The 22,268-nt window shown below is 34.1% G+C and overlaps 1 protein-coding gene across 3 annotated transcripts in view; it reads right to left on the bottom strand.

The window, feature by feature from the left end:
• The window catches only part of LOC128239033 (fibronectin-like), an 85,019-nt gene that overhangs the window by 39,904 nt on the left and 22,847 nt on the right, over positions 1–22,268 (bottom strand). For all 3 annotated transcript variants that reach the window (XR_008261807.1, XR_008261808.1, XM_052955459.1), the window contains exons 9-15: positions 21,954–22,118; positions 21,522–21,686; positions 21,090–21,254; positions 12,496–12,660; positions 12,037–12,201; positions 11,573–11,737; positions 8,219–8,383 (exon numbers count right to left, since the gene is read on the bottom strand). Coding sequence is in view for 1 of the 3 variants with exons in the window: in XM_052955459.1 (XP_052811419.1) it covers positions 8,219–8,383; positions 11,573–11,737; positions 12,037–12,201; positions 12,496–12,660; positions 21,090–21,254; positions 21,522–21,686; positions 21,954–22,118 (1,155 nt within the window). In the remaining 2 variants the exon portion in view is untranslated. The remainder of the gene's footprint in view (positions 1–8,218; positions 8,384–11,572; positions 11,738–12,036; positions 12,202–12,495; positions 12,661–21,089; positions 21,255–21,521; positions 21,687–21,953; positions 22,119–22,268) is intronic.

Below are 22,268 nucleotides of genomic sequence, written 5' to 3'. Positions count from 1 at the left end.
CACAATTAAACAAACTATGTGTTAATTATCTTATTGCAGCTTTCCTGATTAAGTGTTAAAATTGGTCCATATTTTCACATGGCAATATGCTATATCGTCGTCGATCATTACATGATTTCCGTTTGTTGATTACAAAACAGTTAAATTTAAATTGTTATAAAGAACCATTGCTGGTTAAGAACAGCTTTAAAGATAAATGCATGTCATGTAGGATACCAACAGTGATACGCTTGATTAACTACAGCTGACAGCTGAGTCCGCCGCTTACATCATATTTATTCGCAGTAATAAAAAAATCGTTGTCGATATCACACTTTAAGCTTGTTGCCCCGATTATAAATCTAGATATATACCATTATTCAAGATTATCAGTTGAAAGTTGACCAACTAAAGAAGCATTAAGCAAATAAATCATAATACTGTTTCACTTTTTGTCTTCTGACCGCCCTCCGACAGCCACAGTTAATTACGATCGCAGTCTTTCTTGTTAGAAACGCTGCAGAACTTGATGAGAATCTCATTTGAATTAAACTTGTATCAATGACTATTCGAATCGGCTATGCTGGCTCTAGAGCCCTCTTACGAATTGCCACATCGCAAAAAATATTGACAGAAGAGACGTCGGGAAAATGTATGACATTTCTATAAAATCAGACTATTGAACAGGTCTTTCTTTTTTTGAGGTGGGGGGGGGGGGATTTTTTTTTTGAGGGGGGGGGGGGGAATCGTCGTTTCATAATGGACAAATATTGTAATGAAGTAATAAGTTTAAATGCGAACAAGTCAATCATCCAATAGTAAAATAAAGCTACGAAACATAATATTAATCTTATACAATAAGATGCACATATTTCACAATTGTATGTTTTATAACAGCAAGCAGCTTTAAGGTCAAAAAGATTTTATCAGAACCAGAAGTTGGTTAAATTGGGAGGGAATTGTGCTAGTGTTTTTCAGTGGTGGAGCTGTTAATAGGCTTGTTTTAATGTTCCAGCAATGTTATACAAAAAACTGAATGCATAGGACAGTAGAAACTCACTAAACCGGAACTCCACAAAACCGGATCCTCGAGATACCGGACTTTTTTCAGAGTCCCAGTTTTCCCCTTCTATTTTCAATGTAAAAAAATCCCTACAAAACCAGAACCCCAGAATTCCGGATACCGGACAAAAAATCGAGAAAATTTGTTAGTTGTCAACGTAATGATACCTCACGAAACCGGACATATATTTGTTCCAACATGTCAAAATGATTTTGTGTATGATAGGAATCCGCGAATCGCGTGTCACTTTGTTTTGACAGCTGGTGCGTTGTTAAATATTGCACCTGTGATGTTGTGTTAACTCGATAATCGATAATGATGATTTCGCAGACTTGACTGCCGCACGATTCAGTCTTGTGAAAAGAAAATTGATTGAAACATTAATTTGTTTGTTGCAGAAAATAAAGAACTAGAAACGGTTATTAAGTGATCATTTTGGAGGGTTGTTTTATCTTAAGACTTCTATGATTGAATCAAATTAGAGCGGTGTGTTAATTAAACTATCAAACATACTTAACAAGCATTAAATTTCAGATAATCAGATAATCTGTTTGTTTGTTACTCAAATCAAGAACTTTGATTGGTGATAGGTTGTCATTTTTGCGAGTTGTTTTATTTCAAGACTTGGAAAAAAAGATGATTATAAAAACGCAGAAATGTTTAATTATGTTTATCACTTTTGCATGTGCTTTAATCATGTCTCAACCTCCATCTAAACGTTGAAGAATTGAACTGTCCCTAGAGAGCAAAATGAATCTCATTAGAGATTCTAAGAAAATTCCTAAGCCTACAATCAAGGTATGTTTACTGTATGAAATCTTTGAATTTGCTGTTTATTTTCAATTTTCTGAATGATATTCTTAAAACTGTTTTTGTGTTTTAATTTCGCTATTACATTGCATTAAAAATGTTTCATTCAGTTTATTTCAGATTCTGTTGATGTAAAATAAATGTTATCTTTATGTGTTTTCATTTTATTCCTATTTTCAACTTCCCTTTAAAGGTTAACTCAATAAATATTTTGAGTAAACTTACTCCGTACATCAAATCCTCACTAAACCGGAATCCTCACTAAACCGGAAATTTTGCCAAGTCCGGACCTTGTCCGGTTTAGTGAGTTTCTACTGTACTTATAATGGACTTTGATTTATTATTATTGAGGTTAAATTATAAACAATATAAACAATATCAACAGTAAAGTAAACAATAATCTAGGTCTTACAAGTTGTATACCGCAACTGTGCATATTCTGTGATTACATAAAAAAGTTATATACCCTTTAACATAGACAGTATGATTTCAGGATTAAAGGTCAAATTACCATTGGGATCTTACATTCGTGTATTTGTAACATAGTATTGTAAAGCTCCAAATTGTTTAGAAGTATTTTAAACAATTTATGAAGAATTTTTGATTTATTAAATGTTATTTTAGGCTTTACATAATTAATAAGAATTGCTGTTTCCATGAAGAATTAAATAAATATTTCTATGATTGAGCAAGTGCAAATTATTTCTTTGTTGTTATATTAATTTCTTGAATGCAGATGTTTCTTTGTTTTATTATTCACACCTTATGATAAGCATCTATTGTTACAAATATTTTCTTCCTTATTGACCATAAGCTGCTTGATTGTTTAAATTCTTATTCTGATTGTTTCTCTACAAGAAACCAACACACATATTGGCTTGAAGTATTTCCTGTCAGACTTTCTTGATTAGTGCCAAAAAGAGTAGAAACTCCATTATGTCGCTCAAATTGTTAAATATGCAAATAAGTTAAAAGAATGACTTTTATTGGTTAATTAGGAAGTTCAGCTTTTTATATAAATTCTTCTGTTTAGACTTTAGAAGGGAGAACTTAGGGAACTGAGAGAACTTAGGGAACTGAGAGAACTTAAGGACAAGCGGAGAACTTAGGGAACTTTAGGAAACTTATGATAAGGTCTTCAAGTTAGGTTTAAAGAAATAACATCTCCAACTACTTTTACTAAGAGAAATGATGAATTATTTGGTGTTAGCTTATATTATTTTGTCACAAGAAAACCGTTGATTTTACATGGACAATTAGAAATGAATAAGAACCTAATCTGGACGTTATACTTATGCTGTTACTGTTATTATGAAGAATATTCCATCACAAGAATAAAACTGGAAAAAAACTTGGAACTTCTTATGAGTTTGTAACCACGGACGACCTAATGCGAACCGTGCATTCCCACCGACCAGGGTCATAGCGGCCCCGCCGAGCTGCATTCCCCCGGAACCAATCCGACACAAGACGGCGCCCTATGAACCCTCGGTTACAGCTTATTCAACCCGCAAAATCCATGTAAATTAATGTCCCCCAAATATTATTTATTTTACAGTATTCATATTGAGGATATCTTACAAATATTCATTCTTGAAAGGTATTTTACATATTTTTGGTGTTTTTTTTCTTCAAATATTCATTAAAGCAACTGTTCACCAGATGATCAATTTGCAAGAAAAAAAGAAAATTGTCGAAAACTGACATAACCTTGGTATTAATGTGTACAATGCATTGAAACTTACTAACTGAATTACCACATAGTTTACAATTTAGTTAAGTTTAGAAGTTATTTCGTATTTTTCCATTAAAAAAGATTACTGGGTATGTCTCAACTAGAAGATTTCATTCCTTATGCGTGATTGGCTTAAGTCGATGTTATCATGTGATATTACTGAATCAGGTCTATCGCTTAATTATGTCACAAGATTAGAGTAAGCCGTCCTAGCTCAGTGGGTATGACGCTGGACTGCAATTTCAGCGACACGGGTTCGAACCCGGTCTTCGACACATTTTTTTTTACATTTCGGTACTTTTTTTACAATTATGATATCAAAGCGTAACACATTCTATTAAATAATTGTCCTGAGATTCGTTACAGAAAAAAACTTTTTTTGGTCCCTTTAAGGGTATTTATTTAAGATATTTTGCATATTTTCATTAAGGATATTTAACAAATCTTCATTCAAGGTATTTCACAAATCTTCATTCAGGATATTTTACAAATCATCCTTCAAGGTATTTTACAAATCTTCATTCAAGGTTTGTTTACAACTCATCTTTCAGAGTGTTTTACAAATCTTCCTTCAGAGTATTGTTAAGGCTATTTTACAAATCTTCCTTCAGGGTATTTTACAAATCTTTCTTCAGGGTATTTTACAAATCTTCCATAAGGGTTTTTACAAATCTTCCTTCAGGGTATTTTTGAAATCTTCCTTCAGGGTATTTTTCCAATATTCATTCCAGGTATTTTACCAATATTCATTCAGGGTAATTTACAAATCTTCCTTCAGGGTATTTTACAAATTTTCCTTCAGTGTATTTTACAAATCTTTTAAGATTTTATATAAATGTCCTTTTAATAAGGTAATTTTTAAATCTTTCTTCAGAGTATTTTACAAATCTTCCTTCAGGAAATTTTATAAATCTTCCTTCAGGTCATTTTACAAATCTTTCTTCAGGGGTTTTTACCAATATTCATTCAAGGTATTTTACCTAAATTCATTCATGGTATATTACAAATCTTCTTTCAGGTATTTTACAAATCTTCCTTCAGGGTATTTAACAAATCTTCCATCAGGGTATTTTACAACTCTTCATGCAGATTATTTTACAAATCTTCCTTCAGGGTATTTAAACAATATTAATTCAAAATATTTTACCAATATTCTTTCAAGGTATTTTACCAATATTCATTCAGGGTATTTTACAAATCTTCCTTCAGGAAATTTTAAAAATCATCCTTCAGGATATTTTATAAATCTTCCTTCTGGGTATTTTACCAATATTCATTCAGGGTATTTTACAAATCTTCCTTTAGGGTATTTTACAAATCTTCATTCAGGGTATTTTACAAATCTTCTTTCAGGGTTTTGTAAAGGCTATTTTACAAATCTTCCTTCAGGGTATTTTACAAATCTTCCTACAGGGTATTTTACAAATCTTCCTTCAGGGTATTATACAAATCTTCCTTCAGGGTGTTTTACGAATCTTCCTTGTAGGTATTTTACAACTCATACTTTAGGGTATTTAACAAATCTTCCTTCAAGGTATTTTACAAATCTTATTTTAGGGTACTTTACAAATTTTCCTTCAGGGTATTTAACAAATCTTCATTCCGGGTATTTTACAAATCATCTTCCAGTGTATTTTACAAATCTTCTTTTAAGATTTAATATAAATCTCCTTTTAATAGGGTAATTTTCAAATCTTCCTTCAGGGTATTTTTTCAAATCTTCCTTCAGGAAATTTTACAAATCTTCCTTCAGAGTTTTTACAAATCTTCCTTCAGGAAATTTTACATATCTTTTACCAATCTCATTTCAGGGTATTTTACTTTCTTCATACAGGGTAGTTAACAAAGCTTCCTTCAGGGTATTTTACAAATCTTCCTTCAGGGTATTTTACAAAACTTCCTTCTGGGTATTTTACGAATCTTCCCTCAGGGTATTTTGCAAATCTTACTTTAGGGTATTTTACAAATCTTCCTTCAGGGTATTTTACAAATCTTATTTTAGGGTACTTTACAAATCTTCCTTCAGTGTATTTTACAAATCTTCCTTCAGGGTATTTTACAAATCTTCCTTCAGGGTATTGTACAAATCATCTTCCAGTGTATTTTACAAATCTTCTTTTAAGATTTAATATGAATTGTTTTTTTAATAGGGTAATTTTCAAATCTTCCTTCAGGAAATTTTACAAATCTTCCTTCAGGTCATTTTACAAATCTTCCTTCAGGGTATTTTACAAATCTTCTTTCAGGGTATTTTACAAATCTCCCCCTTCAAGGTATTTTACAAATCTTCATTCAGGGTATTTTACAAATCTTCCTTTAGGGTATTTTACAAATCTTCCATCAGGGTATCTTGCAAATCTTCCTTCAGGAAATTTTACAAATATTCTTTCAGGTCATTTTACAAATCTTCCTTCAAGAAAATTTTACAAATCTTCCATCAGGGTTTGTAATTTTACAAATCTTTCTTCAGGAAATTTAACAAATCTTCTTCAGGGTATTTTACAAATCTTCCTTCAGGGTATTTTGCAAATCTTCCTTCAGGGTATTTTACAAATCTTCCTTCAGGAAATTTTACAAATCTTCCATCAGGGTATTTTACAAATCTTTCTTCAGGGTTTTTACAAATCTTCTTCAGGAAATTTAACAAATCTTCTTTCGGGGTATTTCACAAATCTTCCTTCAGGGTATTTTACAAATCTTCCTTCAATTTTTTTTTTACAAATCTTTCTTCAAGGTATTTTACAAATCTTCCTACAGGGTATTTTACAAATCTTCCTTCAGGGTATTTTACAAATCTTCTTTTAGGATATTTAACAAATCTTCCATCAAGGTATTTTGCAATCTTCCTTCAGTGTATTTTACAAATCTTCCTTCAGGGTTTTTACAAATCTTCCTTCAGGAAATTTTACAAATTTTCCATCAGGGTATTTTACAAATCTTTCTTCAGGGTTTTTACAAATCTTCCTTCAGGAAATTTAACAAATCTTCCTTCAGGGTATTTAACAAATCTTCCTTCTGGGTATTTTTCAAATCTTCCTTCAGAAAATTTTACAAATCTTCTTTCAGGGTATTTTACAAATCTTCTTTCAGGAAACTTTACAAATCTTCCTTCAGGGTACTTTACAAATCTTCCTTCAGGGTATTTTACAAATCTTCCTTCAGGAAATTTTACAAATCTTCCTTCAGGGTATTTTACAAATATTCATTCAAAGTATTTAAGTATTTTACCAATATTCATTCAAGGTATTTAATAAATCTTCTTTCAGGTATTTTTACAAATCTTTCTTCAGGAATTTTTAAAAAAACTTACTTTAGGATATTTTATAAATCTTCCTTCTTGGTATTTTACCAATATTCATTCAGGGTATTTTACTAATCTTCCTTCAGGGTATTTTGCAAATCTTCCTTCAGGGTATTTTACAAATCTTCCTTCAGGATATTTAACAAATCTTCCATCAGGGTATTTTACAAATCTTTCTTCAGGGTTTTTACAAATCTTCCTTCAGGAAATTTAACAAATCTTCTTTCGGGGTATTTTACAAATCTTATTTTAGGGTATTTTACAAATCGTCTTTCAGGGTATTTTACAAATGTTCTTTTAAGATTTTTTATAAATGTTCTTTTAATGGGCTGTTTTGCAAATCTTCATTAAGGGTTATTTACATATTCTCAGTCAGGGTATTTTACTTATTTTCATTCACAGTATTTTTCAGTTAGGATATTTAACATATAATCAGTTGAACACTTCACAATTGGAATATTTAACTTTGAATTCTCATTAGAAACTAGTATTTTACAAATTCTCAATTTTGATAGTTTACCACTTCACATAGATATTGTATCAATTCTCAATTAGGACATTTTATCAATGTTCATTTCAAGTAATTAATCAATCACCATTAGAATTGTTTGGGAAATTTTACTTTTGCTTATTTAGAATTAAGATTGTTCTATTAACAGGATGAGGAATCATGTGACATAAAAAGGTTCTCACAATTGGTCACAATCGATGTCAACAAACAAGTGACACTAATTTCTTAATAACATGTTTGACAGAGAAGATATGAAATATTTCTTAGCCTATAAAAGAGTATGCATTTCCTGCTTCTACTCTTCGAGATTTTTTAGATTTGCTTGTTTTTCAATCTTTGGCCAAAATTTCAACATGACAAATTTTGTAGTAAGATGCCATGCTTTCCTTCATAGGCTAATAAAAATTTTCATATCTTTTCTGCCAAAAAAGTTTTTTGGAAATTAAGATCCCTTACTTGTTTGTTTACATCAGTTGTATTGTAACCTGTGGTGACCCATGTGTGAACTTCTAAGTCATGAGATTCCTCACCCTGATTAAAGGATATTGTCCAACCCTTTTTTCATAATTTTTTAATTCTGAATCAAAACTGTGAAATTTATAATACCATAGGTGGTTGTATCAGTCAGATGGTAAATGTATTTTAATAATCAATGAAAGGAATCCATTGCCTTTTTCACCTCCTGCCCAATAAACATGAATCTGTGAAGCAATACAACAGAGGTAATGAACACAAACCTATATTCTCCTTTAAGAATATTAATGGTAAAAGGTAACACTAACATAAATAGAATATCAATCTGTTATTTAAACTGCTTACGTGGACTGCACACATTTGTGACAGACTGGTAATATTGATACACACAAGAACACGTTCCAGCACCCTCGCCACTGGACCCTGTACATTGTGAGTTTGTTGCACTACAGGGGTTGCCACTTGAGCCACTGCTAGGTTTTGTACATGAGGCCCCTATGGAGGTGCCAACTGAAAAGATTATGAACAGAACAGTAGTATTACAAAGGATTTTTAAACAAAAAAGTTGCCATTAAATACAAATATTTATAAAACAAAGTTAAAATATGAGCTTTTGAGAAGTTTTATAACTTAACTGTTGCATGTTGTGTATTAAATGGCAATGATTGTAAGATATATAAACCTAATATGAAATTCATTTCACAAATTATCATCTAAGAATAGAGAAATGGCTTCTGTACGTTATTTTACTTGTATACAACCTTTCAATTAATCGAAAAATATTGGCGCAGAAGATTTGCAACACTTACTGGAAATGACGTGGGCGGAGGATAAAACGTTTCCGATTTTTGCTTTTTAATTATTGCTGAACATTACAGAAAATCAATCATATGCGCTTTATTTCTGGTCAAATTTGGTAAGTATTATGCTTTTATTTTGCTATTATATTTTCTGATAATAAACCATGTCCTCAAATAAAATGAATACTGTATTTTATCAGAAATCCTGTAATCGTTGTGGGGTTTGTATTTTCTCGACTATTTCTTTTCGGTTGGATTTTATCGAGATAAACTGAATAATTTCAAGTAAGGCAGTGTTTTTATCCATTTGATAAATATAATTACACATTTGTTATATCTGTCATACAGTGCTTCATTCACTTACGTAATCCTTTTATATGTTTACAGCCATTCTACTAGCCTGTACTACCGCCAGTACAACGCATAACCACAGCGCTGCAGGATGGAATGTGGCAAATTTTTTTGTCACACTAAATACATTAAATAACGCACCGGTTATGTTACCAAGATTTTGCATTAAATTGAGAACCATGACAGATGCATGAATATTAGAAAGGGCACTTTTTCAATTCAGTTATTCCGGCAAATAAGTTATTTAAATAAAAAAAATATTGAATAGCTAATTAAAACTTCTGGTGTTCTTGTTTAAGAATGTTTGATCTGTGTGTGCTGTATGAAATTCACTGAAATTTAATGTACTTGAATCGTTTTACGGGAATCCTTATGTGTGGTTATTGTTTTACTGAATTATATGTTCTTTATCTGTTTCATAGAAATTTGTTTTGTACTAATTTCTCTGAAATCTGTATGTTTGATTATTATTTTTCTGTCAGTGCTCATAACTGCTCATTTACTTTTCTTCTTTTCAAGTTATAAATCTACGATACTGGTTTTGGAATATATTAAATTATGTATTTGTATCACGCTCTGGTTTTTGGTAATTATTTAATCATTTTCCCCTTATTCCTAATCATATTGTTTTTCATTTTCTATTTTCTTTCAACTTGTGATAACATACATGTACATGCACATGAACTGTTAATCACTATATGCAATGAATTTGTTTGCTATTTCCTGCTGTGCAATAAACTCATTTTCTTTCCTTTTTTACCTTTTGTTTTAGTTCTTGCTAAATATCAACCGAATTATCATTTAAAAAAATCCATACAGTACTGCTGAAGTTCTTTAATTTTAATTAAGTATACCGGTTCCACATAATATATATGACCAATAAAGTGCGTAACTCTAGCATAAAAAATAGCAAAAAATTCCCCTCTTGAGCTAGTCTCTTATTGAAGAACATCAAACTAATGAGGTACTGATTACACACTCAAACACAGGTCAAGACTTCCATATGAAACTTTGAACAAATGTTGCCAGAAACATATGATGATGTCATACATGTGAGTATAATTCTAGCTTTATTTTTTCAAAATTATTACCTTTTTAATTTGAAATGTGTAAAAACACTTTACATCGCATATTAAATTGAAGTCTAAAATGTATTGACTTCAAATTTCTTAGACATATACCGTAATTCACCTAAGAGTTAGGACACCTTAAATTAATTATTTTTTTCGCTGTCCGAATTCATAGAAAATTACCATTTTTACATTTTATTTACATGTTTGTTTAACCTGCCTTTTTTCTTCAAGTTTGCATTTTACCACTTATTAATTTATCCGTAGTAATCAATGGTCATAAACTTATTTATTACGCCTATAAGTGTAAATCCTTCATCAAGTTAATTAAAACACCATTTTATACATGCATTGAACTAAATAAACACATTGCTTCTGATCAAAGAGTCACACTGTGTGACGTCACATAACTTAAAGTTATACCCACGAGGATCTCGTGGAGAGCATGGACATTGCTATGCAGTATTAATGTATAACTGTACGATTATTGTTTCATGCAGTCTGTAAGTGTGGTAAAAGTTTGAAAGTTTATTGGCAGATCGTTTTACAAACATGTCATGTTTATGTTACCTTAATCCCTTGATTGCCCTTGTTGTTTCTTTAATCCTCCAATAAATATATCACACTTCCTTTTCAACAGGCAATAAATCGTTTAGGATGGGTAGTAACTAATTAACTTGTCACAGTGGTGTATACATACCATTTGGTAATCTAGCCAGGCATTGTAAAGATAAAAATCAATAATCTTCGTCTGTGAAACTTGGTAACTGTGAAAGTTATGATTGATGTCCTTTGGGTGTCCGAAAATTAGGTACGCAAAATAAATTATTTTGGAAAATAATTATGGGTGTCCGAATATTTAGAGTGTCCAAACTCTTAGGTGAATTATGGTAGATCCTATTGTGAGAGAAGTGAAGTCTGTCTCATAATGGCCTACTTGTATAAAAAATCGCAAAAAATATGACGTGACAAACCGCTTATTTGCTTTAAAGCGCGGCTATTTTGGTTAATTAATACCAAAAAAGTTGTCTTTATGAAAAAAAAAAATTATTCTAAAAGACATCAAATCTGTTGAGTACCTTATATCACATTCCACTGTTAAAAATTTGACATAAATGATGCATGTAATTTGACCAGAGCAGGGGATTAAATCAAACAGATTTGTCTTTATATAAAAAGAGGAAAACTCAGTAACATTAAAAACAAAACTGACACATTGAGAAAATTGAGATTCAATAAATTAAAAGCCAATTTTGAACTAACTTCATCTTTTATTCTTAGGTCTTAAATGAATATATGGGCCCAGGAGGTTAAGGCTAAGATGATAGGCAAAGTTACTGAATGATTTCAAATTTGAAGAATGAAAATGATCTTAGTACAAATGTCAGAAATATCTTATTGTAAAACAAAATTTATATATTCATCAAATTAACATTAAATTTGAATTGTAGATCATATTTGATAAGTAAAGTCCATACTTGTACTGCACACGTTTGTAGCCGACGGGTAATATCCACTCAAGCAAGAACACGTTCCAGCACCCTCGCCACTGGTCCCTGTACATTGTGAGGCAGGGGCACTACAGGGGGAGCCAACTGAGCCACTGCTAGGTTTTGTACATGAGACCCCTATGGAGGTACCAACTGAAAGGATGAAAAACAAAATCCACTGTAAGCATAATATAAATGGTCTTGGAGAGGTTAGAATCCACAACAAACAAATAAGCAGTTTTACTCTGAACCAATGGAAACCTCTCTCAAGATTGGAATATCTCTGAACCAATGAAGGTGTTTTTGTTCAATGGGAATGGTCAGTCTTGAGAGATGGCAGTTAAGGTGCTTTTTTTAATAATAAGCGAATTTGAAGAAAATCAATGCGAAAAAGGTAACAAAAAATGTTTATACTTAAAATTGTAGATCACATTGTTAAGTAAACCTCATACTTTTACTGCACATGATTGTGGCCGACTGGTAATATCCACTGAAGCAAGAACATGTTCCAAGACCCCCGGCACTAGCCCCTGTACATTGTGAGTTTGGGGCATTACAGGGTGAGCCACTTGAGCCGGTGCCAGGTACTGTACATGATCCTCCTATGGTGGTGCCAACTGAAAATATGATTAACAGAATCAGCAGTATTCTTAACTGAAAACATAAATGGACTTGTTGAGGTAAGAATCCACACAAAAAATAGCAGTTTTGCTCTGAACCAATTGAAACCACTATCAAGATTGGAATAGCTCTGAACCAATGAAGGTGTTTTTGTTCATTGGGAATGGTCAATCTTGAGAGATGGCAGTTTCAGTGCTTCTTTTCAACAATATTTTTTTTTCAAGAAAATCAGTGCAAAAAAGTAACATTTAATATAAATTGTTGATTCAATTTATAAGAAAGGTTCATACTTTGACTGCACACATTTGTGGCCGACGGGTAATATCCACTCAAACAAGAACACGCTCCAAGACCCTCGCCACTCGACCCTGTACATTGGGAGTTTTGGGCACTACATGGGTTGCCACTTGAGCCGCTCCTAGGCACAGTACATGATCCCCATATGGAGGTACCAACTGAAAAGATTATGAACAGAGACAATGGTATGAAAAAACAATGTATACTTCCCTGTGATGGATGCTGAAATGTGGACAGAATAAATGAAGCTTGGCATAGAGTGGACATTGTCATAAAATTGTGCATAAAAAAACTCTGACTTCACCCTATGGCCATTATACAGTAAAAAAGCGAAATTCGCTCGAGGACACAAGGGTCTGAGCTAAAACCTCGAAGGAACCAATGTTTCGAATGACCCAAGTTTTAATTTCCCAGTCTGTTATGATTTGTCTTTCAGTGTACTTTTAGTTTGAAGTCGTCAAACCGAATGTTTACTTCGACACCGATTATGTATTGCGTTGTGGATTTGGCTCATATGTACAAAAGCTGTCGTATATTAAGGGTAAAAATTAAAAGAACAAGACCCATCGTAAGACAGCCCGCTCGACTGCGCCGCTTTGACTTAGAAGTGAATACAATAACGATGTAATATTACCAAGTTTGGTCTCTTTATGTCAAACCTAACTTAAATTATTCGATACATAAGGTGACTTTGATGTGCCCTCCCACCAGCCCGCCCAAACAATGACGCAAGTCATTCAAATAACTTGATTTCCCATTATGAAAATGTTGTTAAGAATATACATATATGCCTTTCAAAAGAAATTAGAAAAAAAAAATCAAGGGCCATAATTTGTATTTAGGGTTAAAATGGAGTTATGTTTCTTGTTGTAAGATGGTCGTAAATAATTTTAAATTTTATTAAGTGCATTGAATGAATGGTATAGAAGTTATTTTATTAAAATCCCAACTTGCCCTTAAGTTTTACTTGCCTAAAACTTTAACCTAAGTCAATCAGGGGCCATAACTTGTATTAAGGATATGGAGTTAAGTAACCTCATTGGGTGATGGTCCTGAACAATTGTGTTAAGTATTAAGTCAATTGAATGAAGGGTATAGAAGTTATTAATAAATATCCCAACCTGCCCTAAAACTTTAACCTAAGTTCCACAGTCAATCAGGGGCCATAATTTGTATAAAAGATAATATGGAGTTATCTAACCTCATTATGTGGTGGCTTTGAACAACTGTGTGAAGTATGAAGCCAATTGAATGAATGGTATTGGACAGAGTGAAAATCCCAACTTGCCCTAAAACTTTAACCGGACGCCGAAGCCCACACTGGGGTGAGTAGTATAGCCCACCTTTTCTTCAAATAGTCAAGCTAAAAACCAATAAGACCACACCAAATTAATGTTTCGTTCCTCGGATTTTTGTCAAAAAAAATTGGAGCGAGCAAGCGGAAAAAAAAAATATATAATTTTGTCAGTTTTCATTTAACCTGGTTCGAGCAAAGAGTAAAATATATTTTTTTCCTTATGAATATAAATAAGAACAAGAGCGGTCACAGACAGCTATATCCCCCACCTCATGGGGACATTTTATGTAACGAAAGCCAATCAATGATAAGGGTAGTTTCTCAGGAACATAAAAAATGCGTAAAATTAAGAAAGGGCAATAACTCTTTCAAAAAAGGTCAAATTGCAAAAGCCTGACAATATGCGCTGTGTCAGTATATAGTCATAAATGTAAGGAGTTGCAAAAAAATCAAATTTAAATGTAAAATAAAGAAAGGGCAATAACTCTTTCAAAAATGGTTGAATCGCGAAAGCCCGATAATATGCGCTGTGTCACTATATAGTCATCAATCTGTGAGAGTTTGGTAGAAATTGCATGAAAAATGTAAGAGGAGTTGTGAAGATGACAATTTCAAAAGTAAAAAAGGGCAATAACTCTTTCAAAAATTATCAAATCGCAAAAGCCAGACAATATATATTGCGTGCTTCACTTTATGATCATCTATCTGTGAAAGTTTGGTAGAAATTGCATGGAAAAACGTAAGAGGAGTTGCGAAGAAACCAATTTTAAATGTAAAATAGGCAAAAGGCAATAACTCCTTCAAAAATGGTCAAGTCAGGAAATACCGATAATATGCGCTGCTTCACTTTATGATCATCAATCTGTGACAGCTTGGTAGAAATCATATGAAAACCGTAAGAGGAGTTGCGAAGAAACCAATTTTAAATGTAAGATAAGCAAAGGGCAATAACTCTTTCAAAAATGGTCGAATCCGGAAAGCCCGACAATATGCGCTGCTTCACTTTATGATCATCAATCTGTGATAGTTTGGTAGAAATCGAATGAAAAACGTCAGAGGAGTTGCCAAGAAACCAATTTTAAATGTAAAATAAGCAAAGGGCAATAACTCTTTCAAAAATGGTCGAATCCTAAAAGCCCGACAATATGCGCTGCTTCACTTTATGATCATCAATCTGTGATAGTTTGGTAGAAATCGCATGAAAAACATAAGAGGAGTTGCCAAGAAACCAATTTTAAATGAAAAATAAACAAAGGGCTATAACTCTTTCAAAAATGGTTGAATCCTAAAAGCCCGACAATATACGCTGCTTCACATTATGATCATCAATCTGTGAAAGTTTGGTAGAAATCGCATGAGAAATGTAAGAGGAGATGCAAAGAAATGAATGTCGGATGGACGGACGCACGCACGCACACACACACGCACGGAATCGTGCCTACCATTACTATATCCCCTCGCCTTTTCAAGGTGGGGGGGTAAAAATTTTTCAATATGATTGCCCTTAAAGCCATTTAAATGCAATCTTGGACTGAACCTCTAATGGACATTTGGAAAATGTCGGAATACATACTATTAATTTTATCAGCCGTGTTTAGTACAATCATTATATGGATAAATCAAATCGTTAATATAATTAAAACCTATTTTAATATAAACAATAACCCTGCTTTTAGTAAAAAGTTTGAAAGGACTATAAATCTACCTTAATCCCTTTAACACCTTTTGCAACTGTATATAGGCAATTACTTTGATTTTGGATTTGTAAAAAATGATTTTTGTACATAGGCATCATCAAACATTAGATTCCATTTACATTTAAATTTCTAAACAAAAGTTTTGTTTTAATCACAGGAAATGCAATGGCATGTGCTTATCAAAACAAAAAGAACAAGGGTATGTTCAGAGTACTTTTATGGTCATTTAGATAATTTTAAGCACTAGCAACATATATTTTTATACTATAATCATTTTTTTTTTAAGATATTTCAATAAATTACAAATCTGTACAACCATGTTGTGTTTGTTTTTGCAATTATATTTTAAGATAGACACATAAACATTCTTCAAAAATGATAAATATGCCATTCAAGTTTGCACAGCAAACAAAGAGTTCATGGCATTAATTATATGCTGATTCTCATCAAAATGTATAATATAAGTACAGTTGCATCATTAAATTGTATTTCACATCAATTTCTGATGCATCATTAGGTTTCATGAGATCTCTTTGCCACCTTGAAGTCAAGGAACTTTCAAACTCCCTTGAAGAAAGAGCTTTTGCCAATTTCTGAGAAAAAGTCTGTTTAATTGATTTCCATGTATATTCAGCAACAAGATAAGATCGCGCGCCCGCCCGCCCGCCCGAACAACGGCATTCGCCATTCTAATAACCACTACGTAAAAACCTGGTTAATAAACAGTTTCACATGTCATTGTGTTGTTAAGCTTTATAACCCTCCCCACCCAGGAACATTTTCCTCTGTTTTGCATTCCTCCAATGCACCAAGGCCTCATTGAAATTGAATTTGTTTATATCTCCCCCCTCTAATTTGATGACAAGCAGGTCATCCACAACCTCTGGTGATAGCCTTTTCCTCTGTGAGTCTTATTTGCTTTGTGTTCCTTCGCTTCAGGAACCGTGAAGAAATCAAACATAGATCGAGTTGTTTTCTTTTTCTACTAGTCATGAAAACTGTTTCTTTACCTCAAGGTCATGGTGACATTGACCTTTGACCTACTGATCTCAAAATCTATAGGAGTCATCTACTACAGTACACTCAATGAGTTAGACCCACTTTCCGTTTCCCTCCGCGGATTTTTGCTATCGCGGACAACAAAATGATTTTATCGACTGTCCGCATTCCTTGGAGTTTGAATTTAAGGCCCTCGGAGGGTGATCAGTTGACCGAAGAATAACGAACTCGGCGTTCCTCGGAGGGGTTAACTCCGCGAAACTCTGCGGACACTAGATAAAAATCTACGCTAAAGTTATATTTATTTTATTAAAATTTTCAACCGATTACGACGGCTCCAGTAAATTGCTATTATTCTTTTTCCTCTGCCCGTTTTGCATTAAGTTAGCTTATAAACGTGTTTTTTCTTATGACTGATAAACATATTTCTTCCGAGAAATTCTAGGTTACACATTTTTGGAAAATCAGGAGGTCAAACACGCGTTCCAAGTTCACAGCGCATGGTTTTGAAGGCCTTCTTGCCTCGTTTTCTGTGGAAAATTCCATGAAATGTCATAGCTATTTTTAACCACCAATAATAAATAGTATATTCTACATTGTATTGATCACGCGCTTGACGTCAGAGGTCATGGTTCAGAATCGTGTAAATAGTCGGCTGCTTTATGATGCAATAACTTAGTGGATATACTTTAATGATTCAATGTTTATAATTCAAGACAATATTCAATTGGCGTTTACGGACACAAATACAAATTAATCGTTGGTACATGTAAGAATCTTTTAGGCTTAACAATGTGCATAAGCATAAAAATAAATAACTTCTAAACAAGAATGATTTCTTGCTTATCTGATTAGACTCGGAGTTCCGCCGCGGGATCATAAAATCGGACGATTCTCAGCGCTATCATTCATATTAAACTCGGCGGTAAGACAGCCACTCGGAGGAACTCGGGGGAATTTTAGCGAGGGCAACAGTTTTACCCTCGGAGGAAACCCGTGATCACCGACTTTATCCCTCGGAGTGAGCGAGGAAAGTGGGTCTAACTCGTTGAGTGTACTGTAGTCATGACCAACTAGCATACCAAGCATGAAGTTCCTGGGTACAAGCGTTCTTTAGTTATTGAGTAGAAACCATTTTTAAGCTTAAGGTCACCGCCAACATAACCTTTTTTACCTGAAGGTAACCTTGACCTTTAACATTTTGATCTCAAAATTTATTTATTGAGCGGAAACGAAGTGTGACCTACAGACTGACTGACAGACTGATCACAAAATCAATAGGGGTCATCTGCTAGTCATGACCAACTTGCATACCAAGTATGAAGTTCCTGGGTGGAAGCGTTCTTTAGTTACTGAGCAGTAACTCTTTTTTCACCTCAAGGTCAAGGCGACCTTGACCTTTGACCTACTGATCCTAAAATCGATAGGGTTCATCTACTGGTCATGACCAACTAGCATACCAAGTATGAAGTTCCTGGGTGCAAGCATTCTTTAGGTATTAAGCGGAAACAAAGTGTGACGTACGGACAGACTGATGGACAGGGCAAAAACAACTAATTAGTCTCTAGGAAACTTGTGACCCCTGGGGCAGGACCAGTTTTGACCCCAGGGGCATAATTTGAACAACCATGGTAGTAGACCACTAAATTATGCCTTATTCAAAATAGCAAGGGTCTACATAGCTGTTTCAGACAAAAATATTTTAAAACATTTCCCAATTTAAGTATACCAAACCTGTGATTCCAGGGACGTGGCCAGTTATGACCCCAGGGGCATAATTTGAACAAACATTCACAAGCAATTGTGTTTAGATAGCTGCACAAACACACAAAAAGATTTTCAAACATTTCCCAATTTAAATATATCAAACCTGTGAACCAGGGGACGTGGCCAGTAATGACACCTGGGGCATAATTTGAACAAACATTCACAAGCAATTGTAATTAGATGGATGCGCGAACGACAGACACTTCTGGTCTTTGGCCAATAAAGCTAACAAGAAATGTCGCAATGCGAAAAAACCAGGTTTTTAATGATTGACAGAAGAACTTCAGCCTGTGTCTATTTTTTCTATTCCTTTATACCAAGTTGTGTCAAGATATGTCAACCCTAAGTTAAGTTGTTCAGTTTCAACCATTTTTCTATTTTTAGTAACAGTGACCTTGACCTTGAATATAGGGACCCCAAACGCAATCCCATGAAAGGTATCCATAAACTCTTCCTTTATACCTGGTTTGGGAAAGATATGTAGACCCTGACTAAAATTATTCAGTTTCAACTGTTTTTTTCTATTTTTAGTAACAGTGACCTTGACCTTGAATCTACGTACCCCAAAACGCAATCCCATGAAAGTTCTCCCTAAACTCTTCTTAAAGACCAAGTTTGGTCAAGATATGTCAACCCTAACTAAAGTAATTCAGTTTCAACCGTTTTTCTATTTTAAGTAACAGTGACCTTGACCTTGACCCTAGGGACCCCAAACGCAATACCATGAAAGGTTTCTATAAACTCTTCCTGTACATCAAGTTTAGTCAAGATATGTCATCCCGAACTAAAGTTATTTAGGTTCAACCGTTTTTCTATTTTAAGTAACAGTGACCTTGACCTTGAACCTAGGGACCCCAATCGCAATCCCATGAAAGGTACCCATAAACTCTTTCTATAGACCAAGTTTGGTCAAGATATGTCAACCCTTACTAAAGTAAACGCAATCCCATGAAAGGTCTCCATAAACTCTTCATATTGACCAAGTTAAGTCAAGATATATCATCCCTAACTAAAGTTATTCAGTTTCAACCGTTTTTCTATTTTTAGTAACAGTGACCTTGACCTTAACCCTAGGGACCCCAAACGCAATCCCATGAAAGGTATCCATAAACTGTTTCTATAGACCAAGTTTGGTCAAGATATGTCAACCCTAACTAAAGTTATTCAGTTTCAACTGTTTTTCTATTTTTAGTAAAAGTGACCTTGACCTTGAACCTAGGGACCCTTAACACAATCCCATGAAAGGTCTCCATAAACTCTTCCTATTGACCAAGTTTAGTCAAGATATGTCATCCTTAATAACTAAAGTTATACAGTTTCAACCATTTTTCTATTTTTAGTAGCAATGACCTTGACCCTAGGGACCCCAAACGCAATCCCATGAAAGGTCTCCATAAACTCTTCCTAGAGACCAAGTTAAGTCAAGATATGCCATCCCTAACTAAAGTTATTCAGTTTCAACCGTTTTTCTATTTTTAGTATCAGTCACCTTGACCTTAACCCTAGGGACCCCAAACGCAATCCCATGAAAGGTATCCATAAACTGTTTCTATAGACCAAGTTTGGTCAAGATATGTCAACTCTTACTAAAGTTATTCAGTTTTATAGGTGAATTTGAAGCCGCCCGGCTGCCCGCCCAACCGGCCGAACAACGACGTTCGCCATTCTAATAACCATTCCATTAAAAATGGCCTTTGGCCAATAGAGCTTAAAATTAACGAACCCCTTTAAACTGTAAACGAACCCCTTTAAACTGTAATTTTGATATCTTTCAACAAGTGCAAGGGACAGTACGACACAAAACCAAGTGCACAACCAAAAAAAAGTTGCCTCCCTTTAATCCTAGACTTTACATGTAAACTTGGCTAAAAGGCTAAAAATAGCAATATTTTATACTTTCAAGGGCCATAATCTAGGCATGCACAGGCAGATGGCTGGTTTTCGAAAGGAACAGAGCTCTGGTGGATATCTAAATACTGTACAAGTTTCATCAAGATACAATCAAAACTGAAGACTGTATCGTGTTCACAAGCAATTGTTTAAAGATGCACCGACGCACGCACTGATGAACAGACCCACATACCACATACACATTACCATCGCATAAGCTCTTCTGGCCTTTGGCCAGTAGAGCTAAAAATGAACAAGTGTTGTCCAATTGTCAAAATCAACCAAAATCTATCAACATTCATGTTTTTACCCCAAAAAACAGGTGAGACTCAGCATCTTCCAGGTACAATGTGAAGAAGGCTATTATATGAACACATTCTCCAAGTTACAAACTGATTGCTTTGATAGTTTCCATGTAAATAACCTAAACGCAAAACTAAACCAAGGCCTCCGACGACAATCAATTGACGACGATTTTTCAAAAAATGGTCAATCAAGGGCCAAATTTGTCTTAAGAGTTAATATGGACTTATGTAACCTAATTTTGTGCGTTGGCTATTGTTTAAAGTATGAAAGCCATTGAATGAGTAATATTTAAGTTCTGAGTTTCAACCCAAAAATACCCAAAAACTATAACCTAACTTTTTAAGTTGAATAAAGGCCATAATTAGTATGAAATTTAGGATTATATGGAGTTTTGTTACCTATTTGTGCATTGGCCATAAACAACTGTGTGAAGTATTAAGTCAATTGAATCAAGGGTATAAAAGAAATTAGTGGAAATCTCAACTTGCCAAAAAACTAAAACCAAACACAATGAGCCCTTAAACTTTATCCTAAAGTTCCTAAGTCAATGAGGGGTCATAACTTGTCAGTCAGTGCCAAAATGTATTATTAATTGGAAATTGTAGATCATTTTGGGAAGTAAAGTTCATACTTGGACTGCACATGTTTGTGGCAGACTGGTAATTTTGATCCGAGCAAGAACACTTTCCAAGACCCTCGCCACTGGACCCTGTACATTGTGAGTTTTGGACACTACAGGCGGAGCCAATTGAGCCGGTGCCAGGTTTTGTACAGGACCCTCCTATGGTGGTGCCAACTGAAAAGATGATAAACAGAATCAACAGAGAGGCTAAAGTATGTGGTGATAACAAGGTCTGAAACCATGACAAAGAAATAAGCAGTTTTGCTCATTTGGATTACTCTGAACCAGTAGGGATTTTAGTTTATTGGGACTGGTACATTTTGAGATTTGCAATTTAAATGCTTATTTTCAATCGTAAACAAGTTTAAACAAAATCAGTGCGAAAATGAATTAATACATGTAAATTGTATATCAGTTAAATAATGTGTCATAAGTTAATACTTAGACTGCACATGTTTGTGGCAGACTGGTAATTTTGATCCGAGCAAGAACACGTTCCAAGACCCCCGGCACTAGCCCCTGTACATTGTGAGTTTTGGACACTACAGGCGGAGCCAATTGAGCCGGTGCCAGGTTTTGTACAGGACCCTCCTATGGTGGTGCCAACTGAAAAGATGATACACAGAATCAACAGAGAGGCTAAAGTATGTGGTGATAACAAGGTCTGAAACCATGACAAAGAAATAAGCAGTTTTGCTCATTTGGATTACTCTGAACCAGTAGGGATTTTAGTTCATTGGGACTGGTACATTTTGAGATTTGCAATTTAAATGCTTATTTTCAATCGTAAACAAGTTTAAACAAAATCAGTGCGAAAATGAATTAATACATGTAAATTGTTTATCAGTTAAATAATGTGTCATAAGTTAATACTTAGACTGCACATGTTTGTGGCAGACTGGTAATTTTGATCCGAGCAAGAACACGTTCCAAGACCCCCGGCACTAGCCCCTGTACATTGTGAGTTTTGGACACTACAGGCAGAGCCAATTGAGCCGGTGCCAGGTTTTGTACAGGACCCTCCTATGGTGGTGCCAACTGAAAAGATGATACACAGAATCAACAGAGAGGCTAAAGTATGTGGTGATAACAAGGTCTGAAACCATGACAAAGAAATAAGCAGTTTTGCTCATTTGGATTACTCTAAACCAGTAGGGATTTTAGTTCATTGGGACTGGTACATTTTGA

Source organism: Mya arenaria, chromosome 6 (genome assembly GCF_026914265.1).
Source record: "Mya arenaria isolate MELC-2E11 chromosome 6, ASM2691426v1".
In the NCBI taxonomy this organism is placed as follows: domain Eukaryota; kingdom Metazoa; phylum Mollusca; class Bivalvia; order Myida; family Myidae; genus Mya; species Mya arenaria.
The sequence above is the reverse complement of the archived record's forward strand: the minus strand, read 5'-3'. Positions and strand labels throughout refer to the sequence as shown.